We start from the raw sequence: 13,394 nt of genomic DNA on the forward strand, positions 1-13,394 counted from the left end.
AGATTTATGCAATATGGCGAATTCCACTGATACTTAAAGTTTAGTAAAGACAAAGTTTGTAACATTTTTAATACGTGTACATTATACTAGATATTTTACATAAAACGATCAAGTAAAGTTTTCATCCTTCTCTTTATGCTTAATTCAGTTATGCTAATCTGGTAGAAGGACGCGGTCGTATTTCGCCGTGTTAAACGAATGACTCAAATCGATTTTGCAGTTAAGTTCTGTATAAGATCTTCTGATCTTGTGCTTCTGTTAATTAATGAGTTTCAAAAGTAGGGTTTTTCGACAAGATACTCTCAAGTTCCACTAATCGAACTAAAGTACACTTTTTGCTCTCTTTGAATCCACCTTCTCTAACGGTTCATAAGACTGGATTTTTTAAGAAACTACAATTATAGCGATTTCTAATAAGCGTTCTCTATTCTAATCATACGGCGTGCACGCATAGTTTGACGATACGCCTACATTCAACAAATAATACCCTATTACGATTCCATAAACGAAAGGAGAACGAATACGAAGAAACGGCGAAAGTACACTATTATACCTGTGTCATCTTGTCGCTTTTGCCCTCCCAGCTTAGCCGCTCATCATAGAGCGGGTCGTCGTTGGTGCCGATGTAGATCGGCTCCCAGTGTATAAAGCTGCCGGTACGTTTGCCGGTGTGGAATATGTGTAAACCCGACGTCTCTGGGGCTTCCTGCCACTCCTTGCTACGCGGCACGTTGTGGCAACCGGCGCACAGCTTCTTGTGGAACGGTATAGCTGTTCCTGCCTTCAGCATTTGCATCTAGAAATTTGAATTTAGGTACATTAGGATCTAGTATGACATTTCCCTTTTTTCCAGTACTCAAGTATTGGAGTCACTCGATTGCTCAAGCTTTGCACAAACGATGGTGTAATTCGTTATGTCATTTATCGTTCAAAGCACTTTTTGTCATCTATGAAAAAGTTTGTTACTGGAGATTTGTACAGTTACACGCTATATTAACTTCAGCATGACAAAAAGGAGGTGTACATAAATTTTGAAAATTATTCTAATGACAAGTTTAGCAACTGTGAGCTGTCATTGCGCGAGCATTACTTTATATAATGGCTTTATACAATGGGACATTCCTTAAAGTCATTTAACGGTTCATTAAAACTAGTTAAAAAGCGAATTTGGGTTTACGGCCACTAAAAAGTTGCAGCAATTTGTACGTTTTTCATCGAAAACTTTTGTCACTCCGCAGTGTTGAAGCCATTAAAAGTTGCGAGTAATAATTTAATACCTCAGTCATAGCTTCGCCATGCAATCTTCGAATGATGCAATATAGTTTTAAAAGTAAACAAGAGTTATTGGAGCTGAATTTATATTATTGTATAAATGAGCTATGCCTTGTTAATTATAGATTTCAACTATAGTTTTGTTCCGTTGTGTTGAGTAATACTTTAACTGCAGCACTACTTATTATAATTGTGGTATTAAAAATTACAGACGTACAGACAAATAACGATATATTTAATAGAACCAGAAGTTAAATTTTACGATCTTTAGTTATTTATTTTCAATTAATGAACGATTAGGTCATGCTCATTCATACAGTTAGTAAATTGGCAGAAAGTGCTAGCAACTGAATGATACGTGTGCATAAAATCAAACATAGTAGTAACAACCGTTTTCACAGTATCAAATTCATCAAATAACAAATTATAAACAACTTACCAGTCTCGTCTTATTGGCGGGCGGCTGACTCTTCTCGTCGACCTCGAATATCGACAGAACGAAGACCTTGGGATTAGGCTTGAGCAGAGCTGGCTGATCGTTGCGCCGGATCATTTCGAGAAACTTGGCCGGCAGATCAGGGCTGGGATAGAGCTCGATGTCGCTGGCCAGAACGTACCTCGTAGGTGCAGACTCACGAGCCACATTGCGTCCGACGTTCACCGGGTACAGGAGCTTGCGGTAGTTTTTGTACATACTGGCGGCGTTGACGTTCACCCAGGGTGCTGGCTTGCTGCAGTTTGCTCGTTCCGAGGCAACCTTTTCACCCGATGGGATCTGTGGAGTTTTAAAAATGAATTGATTTTCTTTAAAACATATATAAAATATTTTGACTTTTGTTCGAATTAAAAACTTATTAATAGTGTTTTAAAATCAGAAGTTCGAACTAATATTTCCAGAATCAAATTATCGTGTCGTTTCGAATACATGTAGCTAATTATTCATCTACTAACATAGTATGCTAAATTACTATCAAACATTCATTTGCAAATTAGAGGAGCATGATGCATCAGAAATTATATATCTATATACGAATATTGTCTCCATCGGCAAAAGTATTTCAGAACAGTCTGTTCTTGACAAAAGAAAATGAACAAAGATACAGAAGATCATCTAGCGATCGATAAAATAATTTTCTTTTATTAATAGAAGTTTCTCAAAGCTGCACAGGATACTTTGTGATAGCTTGAACTTTCCTTAATGACGTGAAATAAGAAGAGGATAAGAGAAAATTGCCGTTATCCCAACTATTTCGAAAACTCGGCTAATTTTGGCTTTTATAGTAATGCTTAGAACTTTCAATGTGTTTAGCCCTTTCTTTGTCAAGGTATTTTGAAGGATACGAGCTTTTCTGTATCGCGCGTCGGAAAACTTTTCGACCATTTTGTTTTTATTTCACCTTCAATCCAACTGCGTCACGTACGTATTGCTATGTTTTCTTTCGCTCGAAGGCTTGCGTTATCCAGAGAAATTTTATAAAAATACGCGAGACGAAGTAAACATCAAGCACTTCCAAAATAAAAGACTTGAAAAGCAAAGGTTCAAAAATAAAAATAGAAGCTTGTTTTACTTTTTTCTTCGAACGTTACTCCACTTTTCACAAAATGAGGAATATGCTATTCTTAGATATAAAACTTAGAAATGTACAATAGTGTAGCGAAACGTGTCATATCCTCGCATAATTCGCTGATCGATGTATTTCGCCAGGATTAAAAGATTTTCCACAAACTCACGTCTTTATCGCTTGTATTTCGGTTAAACAAGATAAAAGCGAGGATACATTTTATGAATCAAGCGACTAGGATGTAATCTAATGGATCGAGCTATCTCGCGGCAACAAAAATTTTATGCCTGTCGAGCACACTGACGACATATGGCTGGAAACTGAGATCTGTTGACAAAGAGCTTTTTCGAAAGCTACATTATTAAATTTCACCCGCATCGAAATAAGCTCATAGAATCATCAATAATCGACGAACGAATCTCGACAACACATCGGAGCTTCGACTAGAGCAAAGTGCACCACATTATTAAATCGAACCGCGACAAAAATAAACAGCTCTTTTTGTACACAGCTAAATCGACGGTGTATGAAAATAGCTTCGATTGACACGATTCTCAATGCTGGCGAGCCGCGGCATCGTGCATTTTTTATAAACGTTATACTTGACGTCATTCGAAGCTCATAGCGCCACTAAGCAGATAAGGTCTGATAACAATAAGACGACCCTCTGTTTTCCATTATACGCTCGCGCAAATCAGTCGATTTTCAAACCGATTGTTTTCGCTGGATACAGTGTAGGCCAAAGCCGCGCATACGTCCGTCAATCACTTAATTTTTAAACTTGTTATTCGCTGTTCCTTCTCGAGCTATAAGTTCTGACCTGCGCTTCACCTACTCCTTTAAAAATAAACTGGATAAAAGACTGCGCGCGCGTAGAATGCAAGAAACGTTAGCCGACTGAACTGCGCATTTCTTTTATTTTCGAATGAAAAATCGGTGCGGGAGCTTTTAAAACTCGAAGCCATGTACATGCGCGAGTATTAAACTTTTATTAATATTAAAGGCATGGAGCAGTAATAATTCCGTTTGATAGTCGATTACGCAGAGCTTTATACATGACAATAGGAAGTCGTAAAGCCTAAGGTTGAATCAATCCAGCGATTATTAAAGATAATGGCCTCGCTCTTGTATTTTATTTAATTTCGACGAGTGCGCGCGTAGCGCAGTTCCCTTTGCAGCAAAAGCGAAGTAGAAACGAATAATTTCCATTTGCTATAGTATGCGTGCACAGATAACGCGCGCGCACAGCTTTCGTGAGCGGTGTATACGTATCGGAGATTGTCAGGTATAGCGATATTGCGTTATATAATAACGTCATTTTGATTTGAAGTCCATTCATTTATTACATTATTATCGACGTTTCTCAATGGACAATAATGACTATACGGAAACCGTTCTCGTCGTCGTTGTGTCGTTTGCTACACGCAGCTGGAGTAGGTCGATTTTCGCCGAGAGAATTGCCGCAGCAGCAGCGACTGTAGACCATTTGCGTTTCGTTGGCTGATTTCGTTGATGCAATTTAATAATTGACTATCTCTATCTCTCTCTCTCTCTCTCTCTCTCTCTCTGGGCCGTACTTTATTACTTCTGTTTCGCTAGTTGTTGTGTATGTATATTATTACACTTCTTCGGTTGGGAAACAGATGCGCTGTTGTTCGCGAAGTATTCACGTTCCGCACGAGAACGAGAAAAGCTATGAGGTTTAATCTTTCTTTTTGATGAGCTTTCGCTGCGGAGGCAGAGATTCGATTTTGCGACTGCAGGTGAATTGGATTAGTTGAATCGCAGATTGAAATTGTGTATTAATTACTCTGTTTGATCAGTCGATATACGATGTATAGCTCGCTCTGATATTGATGAATTCTGCAAGTTCGTTTGATGGTGGAAAAGTTCGCGTGCATTTAAAATCTGAAAAAGTGAGTGCTCATATGAATAATTGATCAAGCTTTTATTTATTTTTGCGGAAATTCTCCGACGATATATTCTTCCAATTTCGATGAGTGTACACTCGTCCAATAAGCAAATTAAATTCGCTTTCTTCCGGCACCTTTTCTCAGCGATTCGTTGATGAATACGGTTAGTGACATCCTATTAGTGCGGTAAAAGAAGCATTAGCCGAGATCTTCGAGCAGGTTCGACAACTTTCCACCAGAGAGTGCACAAAATGCTATTCCGGTATGCAGAAAAATGACTACACGCTCTCGTCGGGTAGTTTCAATAAGAGAAGCGCGGATTTCGCAAAAGTGAGAGTAACGCTGCGACGCGGCTGCGTGCGTAATTAGCAATGAGCCAAAACTTCCATTTCAACATCCGCTTGTCGGCCGCATTCCGTATACATAGCAAAAGTTAACTTTGGAATATGGCGTATACACACTCGAGATGACAGGCTTTCGTTATCGCGTAATTTCCACGCACCAGAAGCCTTTGGAACAATCGAGCGCGACACACTTAAGGCGTTGAAAGAGAGCCGAGGAAATTGGAAAAAAATTAGCCATTCGTGGAAACAGTTTTATAGCCGCACGTGCTAATCGTCGCGTTGGATGGGACAATCTTGTCAGGAGGTATTTGAACAATGCGCATTGACGCACGGAGACGATCAATTCGTCGGTTAAGTCCGGCGATACAATTTTGTCTTTTTCCTTCGCTCTACGCCTCAGATTTGTCAAGCGTTGACTTGAACAACAACTATCCAACGCGTAATGTACAATCCTCGAAACCCCGATCGCTCAGCCTTTAAAAGGCACGACCACTACCTATAACGTACAACTCGTACACCTCAATCGTCCCAAGCAACCAAGCCCCTCCTAATTACGATCTCTCTCACTCGCATATCGGGAATGGAGAAACGAGATCATCTTCTCTGCAGTAGGTATAGGTACACGCGGCAAACGATGAGCTATCCCAGCGCAAACGATGACGCACGCACGTGAGATAAAAGTCGCTGATGCTGTTTTTCCATCTCTTTCTCCGACTGCTGCAGCAGCTCCTCTCTGTCTGTGTGTGATCGATCGAGGTCATGGAAATCGCGGCACAAATTTTGCGCGCACCGGAGTCTTCTTTTTTTTTCTTCTTCACGCTCTTACGGGCTTGACATCGTCGACGAGAGAGGTATGTGTATGTGCGGCTGCGACGACTGGAAATAAGGAGGATTCTTGTTTTGCGCGAGTGTATTGTACAGAGGCGTTCGTGGAATTCGTCGATAGGATTCCAAGTGTCGTCGTCGTCGTCGTCGTCGTTGTTCAATGGATGCTTGCTTTGCTGGAATTCGATCAGATGAATTTGAATGATGGCTTTTCGCTGTCGTCGGAAGTGTAAATCTTGTTTTGCGAGTAACTTTCTTTGATCGATTTATGTAACGCAATACACTTTTACTTTTCTTATAAAGTCTGAATTCAAAGGTATCAAACGACCCCATCGCAATTTTTCTCTCTAAACACACAAAAAAGGCAAACCTCCGGTCCCTCGTTTTCTCTCCCACAGCAGCGATGTCACGAGCGCGCGCAGGTCCTCGTCGCTGATTGAATCGAAAAATTATACGCTCGCGCGCGCGGCTGAAAATTACGCGGACGTTCAGACACGGAAGTCAGAAAGGACTCCTGTTTTATTCCTCTATCCTCGCTGCTAAACGCTTCCATCGAACGATCTCTCTTGTAATACTCTCAAAGTACCTTCGCGTCGAGAAAACAGAATTACGCGAGGCTGATCACCGCTTTGTGGTTGATGCATCGGTTTAAGAGATATACGCGATGATCGCATTAATCGCGAGCAATCAGACATCCACTTCTCGGTCGACGACTGATATCTGGATCAAATCCCACGGTGTGAGAGAGAGAGAGAGAGAGAGAGAGAGAGAGAGAGAGAGAGCTCGAGTATCGTGTACCCAAGCTGCCGGATATAATGGGTATAAAATTTAATGAACGCGCGGCTTGTGGCTCTAATTTTCTCTCTCGTTATTAATTTAACACTATCCCCCCCCCCAAAGTAATCGCTCTCGTATGGATGCGCGCGAATATACTTGATATAATTTGCGAGTGACGACTTTAACGCCGGGGTGGATATAAGCGCACAGGTTAAGTCGATTAAATAAGCCCCTTAATTAAGCTGCAGAAGTGCGATGGAAATTCATAATTCAATGAAAGTCAGATGGTGGGCGTATATCGGATCAGATGTGGGCGTCTGATTTGAGCCTGCTCATTTCTACTTCGAAGAAGCGCGTGCGGAGCGCGAGTCTCTAATTAATCATTGTACGATTTCCACCACAATGCACACGCATATACACACCTGCACGCGCGCATAATCTAGTGCTAACGAGCAATTATACCCCGTAATGATGCGTATAAAGTCGATCTCGTTGCTCGTGGAAACGAGGAAAAAAAAACACTATCTCTCTCTCTCTCTAACCTCAAGCCAAAGCGAAAGCCCCCGTCGAGCAATGTCCGCTCGAGCACAAGAGCCTCGATCTCACTGATGAAGTGTATAACAGCTGTAAGTCAAAAGACTGTAATAGGGCTTGGAAGATGAGGCAAACCTACCATTTTTGGCACGTGCTTGCTGCTGAAGTAGACGTGGAAGGTGACGAGCTGGGCGACTAGGGGACTGCCACAGCTACGCGCGTACTTGATGGCTTCAATCGTGGGCGGAAAATCGGCTCCGGGCGCGTGCAGGGCTATTGATATCGGAGCCCTCCATCTGTCCAGCAGCGGCTCCAGATTGTCCAGGAACGTGTAGTCCGCGTGCGTCGTGTACGTCACGCTCTCCCAACAGTGCACCTGTGTGTTCGGTTCGTTAGAGGTTGGTTAGTGTTATTTTTTATTACTGTGTGTTAATGCTTTTAATGGCGACGTTTATTTTATCAACAACTTATCGTTTCAATGATTAACTGCGCTAATGCTTTTAACGGCGATATTTATTTGATCGACAATCCGCACTATTTGCAAGTAAAACAGAAATGTGTAACCGAGAGTGTATTTAATCATCGAGTATAACCAACTTTTTTGACCTCATCGCATACACACTCTGATCTTACATAATCGAGCAAAGTATGCCGGCTGAAAAAACTCGTTCTGGAATTCCGCTAAAATTAACATTCCCAAACGCCGGCACAACAAACAAAGAAAAAAATTCACTCACCTTCATGCTCATCGGCACGTAATTATAAAGCACCCAGTAGTCACCGCGTTGCGCAGTTTTCGGCTCGGAGGACTTGTCGTTGCAGAGTACCGCTTCCTGCAGCGTCAGTTCTTTCTTCGCCTTGTTCTGATTCACCTGCTGTGAATAAACGTACGATTAATCCTCTCATCGGAATCTCAGCTAGCGCGTCGAAGCGCCGTCAGACTCTAATAATACATCGCGGCAACCTTATACGCGAAAGCATCGATTTGAATATATGCGAATGAGCCGTTCAATTAAAATGAATGACCCGCTGTCTGAGGGGGGGGGAGCATACACGCGCTACACACACGACTCGGTTCACTAACCTCCGTCGTTATCGTGTGTTTACTAGAGAGAATTCGACTGTGCGCGTGTGTTTTGGGCACGCACCTGTTTGTTTTTGGGATAGGGGGGGGGGGGAGGGGGATCGACGCTTATTTGCCGACGTCGACGCACGTCCACTTTAATTTTTATTGTTATATCGAAGTGTGTGTACGCTGCAAGTTGATCCGCGGCTTGATCCCTATGGCTTTGCCTTCGTTTATTGACTTTTCATTTCTCCGTCGCAACATAATCAAGGGATTAAACCGCGCCACAGTGCGGAAAACTCAATTTTAACTTTATACACATCGCCGCCGGCTTTTTACTTCTATATATTTCATAAACGCGCACCGATCCGATTTCACCGCGGAAATCAGTTATACTATAGGAGAGCACTTTTTTCAAATTGCTCTCAATTGCGAAAATTTCGTCGTATAAAATTCAATGCCAGAATCTGCCACGAGCTAAAAATTACGACGTACAGACCTTGGCTGCAACCGCGGACTGAATAAATAAACAAAAACAAGGCAATTCGGTATAACTGAGTTTCCTACCGCAGCAGCAGCAGCAACGGCATCAGCAAACTAATAGAGCCGACAGTGACTAAACTGTTGTGTTATCAACTTAGCAGCGCGAGGAAAATTTAATTTCGCGCTATACCAGAGGGAAATCCAGGCGTTCATGCGAGCAACTTGCAATGATAGCCCGAACACACGTTGCTATATACGCATATAGGCCAATTCCAAACGTGTTAGCCGGTTACGTTCTAATTATGCGATGCTGATTGCACTTTCAATATTTATCGGTTTGCCGCTTGCTCTCTCTCTCTCGACTGTCGGAGGAAATTCTGTCACAGAGGAAATGCTATACTACTACTGGAGAGTCGAGTTGTGTGCTTTATACGTCTGGATTATTTTTGATTCCGGCCGATGATTAATCGTTGCGCGAGTACAATATTGTCGCGAGTTAATTTATTCCACAGAAGTAATGCTTTACAGATCAAATTCGTTCGGAACACTGGTAATTTCTGTCGGTCGTTAACGAAGCTTAGAGAACTAGTTCTGCTTTTTACGTATAAGTGTCCCTAATTCACGCAAGATAAGACATACGTACGACCTAATTATATTATCTCTTCCTGTAACTGTGCTCCAACGATACCAACAGCTATACTTATTACACTCGTAAGTCCTACATCAAGCAATTTTTATCTGCGAGACAAAATCCACCAACCGTTTGATTGACCTTCTTCTCCTCGACGGCATTCGACTCGACGAGCTTCGTCTCGTTCCCCTTAAAGTCAACAGCGTTGCTGCCCGTCTTCTCGAGCTTCCCAGCCTCGAGCTTTCCATCGAGCTGAGCAGCCGCAGTCTTGACTTCTCCAGAAGCTGCGGCAGTCGAGGTCGACGCTGCCGTGGCATTGGCTCTCGGCTGGGTGCCCTCCTGCTGCAATATCTGGGCATCCTGGACCGAGGAAGCGCCGATGGAGTTCGGATTGGCGGCCCAGTTGCTCGCCCCGGCAGCGGCGCCCTCTTCGATCCAGGGCCCCGAGACGGCCCCGAAGTGCGCGCACACGTAGAGCAGCACGCAGACGTTCAGCACGATCGAGAGCCTGAGGGCCCAGTTGCGCCGGCAGATCACGCCGAACATCCTGCTGCTGCAGCCGCGCACTACCTCGCCTCCTCGTCACGAACGCCGCCCTGTTGGAGAGAATTATGACGTTAAGGCTATAACGATAAAATTATGGAAAGGGCTGTCGAAGCAAGGACGAAACACGCGGGATCGAGATCAAAGGACTTGCCGAAGAGAATATAGGGAGAGAAGAGCGGGAAAGCGGAGAGAATCTATAATCTCGATTCCAGGTACAGTCGTCCTTAGTTCGAGTTGGACGGCCGAGAGCTTGTGTCGCGGCTTTATGTACCATCTTCTCTCCGTATAGCCCTTTGTTCATTTCCCACTCTATTACCGATCTAATGCGAGCTCTCGAGGTTTCCAAGTGCATCTGCGCGTGGCACATCCATTGTTGCTTGGTTATTAGAATTCTCGGGTTGTACGGATTCTTTCTATACTCGAATCGAATAACGCAATGAGTAAACAAAACCCACTGTACGCATATATTTTGCCTTTCGTTTCAAAATATTTTATAATAAATATTGTATTCCTATCGAGTTTAACTTTGGAATATAATTATTCGCAGAAGCATAAAAGTTAATAACGAAAATGTTACTATAATTGAAAACAGTATCACGATGTTGATGTACTCGACCCAACAATTCGAAATACTATATTTCAAATTTAGACCCGCTGTATAGTTGAAACATAATGGACAAAAGAAGAAAAGCGAGTTTTTACGCACAGTGTACGCTTTATCCCAATGAATATATCGCCATATACTTTACAGTATACACGGATAGGAGAGAGCCGTGATATAAAAACCGGTCTATCGCGTATCGTCGTCTATTTATATCCCCGTGTATATCGTGCATTCCACCCTGTCTTTATACATAAGAGCGAAGGTTAACTTTATCAACTCGCTAATATAATTCATCCGGCACACTCGTTAATTTTATCTTCGCGATTATTATAAATTATATATACACAAACCGAAATCGTTGTCGAGGCGTCGCCTCCGTCGTTTCCTCCGCCACCAGCGCGTGGTCTTTGGGGTGGCGGTGCGCCGGGGCCTCGCGGCGACGGCTCCGGTCCCCAAGCTGTCCACGACTCCTGCGTCTTCGTCGACGCGGCCCCGCAGGCCTCCACCTTCGTCCTACGAATCGCCTCTCGCCACTTCTACTTTAAGCCGATGCTGATGGCACCTTTCATCGACCCGATCACGAGTCGATCATCGCCGCGTTGACGAAAGGTTTTCTCGATCTCTTGATTTCTCAAGATCTGTAACACAGGGAAAAAGTTTTTTTTTTTTGTTCAACTTCTACTATGTAATAAGTAGCGTAATTTAGATAAGGCTATATAAATCCATCTAAAATTAATTATCCATTTATATCGTCGAGGTTTTATCTCGTTGCGTCAGCGCTAAGGCTAGAAAAACCCATTCATCGAGAAGGCATCTTCAATTTTTTTTTTCCCCTCTCAAAGCCATCCCACTCGCCGCGTTTCCGCAATCATCGGCGGCTAGAACCGTCGGAGGAATTCGAAAGTACCATCATCGTCGAAAAGCAGAAATAATGTGACCTTTTCTCTTGTTCCCTCTCTCCATCACGGAAGCATCGCCTCGAGAAGCTCTTACATGACTTGTCGCACTTGCGCAACGACCGATCACTCGAATCTCCCGCCATCGGCGCGTCGGGCAAAAAAAGAACCAGAAGAATTTCTAATCCCACAAAGAAGAGTTAAATGCTTAGTCATAAAGAGCGTAATAAACCGCGCGGCAGAGACACCGGCGTCGTTTCTTCCGCGAAGCTCTCACTCTCTCGGGTATTAATATTATCTGCTGCACACACTGCAGCCTTTTACGACTCCGATAAACTTGTCCTCGTCCGATTAGAGTCTCTAATATTTGCGAAACTCGGATGTGGAAACAGCTCGTTAAAAGTGTCGCGATCGAACTACGAGTTTCGTTGTACATAGGTCACCGAAAAGCACAAGGCGAGCCGCGTGTGAAAAGGGGGAAAAAAAATTAATCGCGCGTCAGTCGCACATTAGCCTCTATATCGATTGACCTACGAAGGCCTTTTCGGCGCGCTCTCCTCTCGGCTGTCGAGGTGCGGCATATCAGAGAGGAGGGTAATTCGTGTCCGGCACACACCCTTGATTAAGATATGTATTTTCGGGGCGTGTGTATACGCAATTACACGCCATACCATAACAAATCTTATGTTATGGGTTTATTTTCGAGCTTGCATATAGTCTTTGCTCCCGGCGATTTAATAAATATATACTTTTTATCGAAACTCTTGTATGGAAACATGTATAAATGTATACATGTTTCGATACAAGAGTCCGACGTTAAGCCAAAACCCTCTCGGCAAATAATAGCCGCGTCGATATCTCTCCGGTTCAAGAAAAAACCTCCGCGCGTATGTATAAGACTATTCCCGGCGGAGTGAAATGGAGCACAAGTTAAGGGTAGCTGAGTTGTCTGCTGGCATATATTTTTGCTGCTACTGCTGATGCACCGCAAGGACGATCAGTTTTAACTAATTCAATTCTTTTTTAGCGCCGACTTAATGATCGATTTATACTAATATACGCTCGACTTTTACATAGTCTGTTTTCTAGATTCACGATAAGAACTTGATTTATTCAAAAATATCATGCTCTCGTACGGCCTTTTGTACCGAGAGAAAACGATCAGGCGATTCAGGAGTCGTGCAGCATGCAACCGACACCCTTTCCCAGGACTCCAAGTTGAAGAAAAAGAACGTTAAATTCCTCTCGCACGTCATCCGTAATGAAGTCACTTCCTTCGTCGTTGCAAAAAAAAATTTAAACCAATAAGCGCTTCGCCTACTTATAAATAGACTACTGCATTACATGGAAACTCGACTTTATAGTGTAGAAGAAGAAAAAAAAGAAGCGCAGCTCAGACGTCACGAAAGCTCAGGTTGCACCCGTAAAGCTTCTCTCGTATACAAGTGTCGGCAGCGATTCTCTCGAGTCTGTTATAAATCTGATTAATAATCCTTATTATGCTGCTGATGTATACAATATGCATTGATATTCGAAGACCAGCTATTCAATCATTTCACGAACGTTATCGGATTTTCGCGTGCGCATATCGATTTACTCGTTGATTAGATCAGCTCTCTCGAATGATTATTCATTCAGCCACTCTTCGTTTTCATTTCGTTATAGGCTATATTGTATCCGGATAATATTTTGAAAAAGAAAAACGCACGTTCGCATATTGGCTCCTGTATTATTATGCATCGATCATTATGCAGCAGGCAGTATATCGAAGCCTGGATTCTTTAAAATGAAATATTCACGAGTGCGCATATACAGCACAGAGAATAAACAGAGGAAGACACTGATCAGATTTGATGTGAAAGAGAGAACAAAAAATCAGCTCAAACGAATCGTTAGCACAAACACACTCGATATCTCCCGGCCCCCTCATCGATTCTCGAA

At 43.0% G+C, this 13,394-nt stretch overlaps 1 protein-coding gene across 2 annotated transcripts in view; it reads right to left on the minus strand.

Annotated features, from left to right (window-relative positions):
* Nucleotides 1-13,394, minus strand: part of LOC100119277 (beta-1,4-glucuronyltransferase 1) — a 41,036-nt gene that overhangs the window by 4,106 nt on the left and 23,536 nt on the right. Inside the window, exons 2-7 of one of the 2 annotated variants that reach the window (XM_008216950.4) lie at nucleotides 10,908-11,195; nucleotides 9,537-10,003; nucleotides 7,965-8,099; nucleotides 7,367-7,603; nucleotides 1,712-2,047; nucleotides 554-796 (exon numbers count right to left, since the gene is read on the minus strand). In XM_008216950.4, the coding sequence (XP_008215172.1) occupies nucleotides 554-796; nucleotides 1,712-2,047; nucleotides 7,367-7,603; nucleotides 7,965-8,099; nucleotides 9,537-9,953 (1,368 nt within the window). In that variant the 5' untranslated portion in view covers nucleotides 9,954-10,003; nucleotides 10,908-11,195. Of the gene's footprint in view, nucleotides 1-553; nucleotides 797-1,711; nucleotides 2,048-7,366; nucleotides 7,604-7,964; nucleotides 8,103-9,536; nucleotides 10,004-10,907; nucleotides 11,196-13,394 lie in introns of both variants that reach the window. The other variant, XM_001603025.6, reaches the window with a different exon arrangement.

Source organism: Nasonia vitripennis, chromosome 1, assembly GCF_009193385.2.
Source record: "Nasonia vitripennis strain AsymCx chromosome 1, Nvit_psr_1.1, whole genome shotgun sequence".
Classification (NCBI taxonomy): Eukaryota; Metazoa; Arthropoda; class Insecta; order Hymenoptera; family Pteromalidae; genus Nasonia; species Nasonia vitripennis.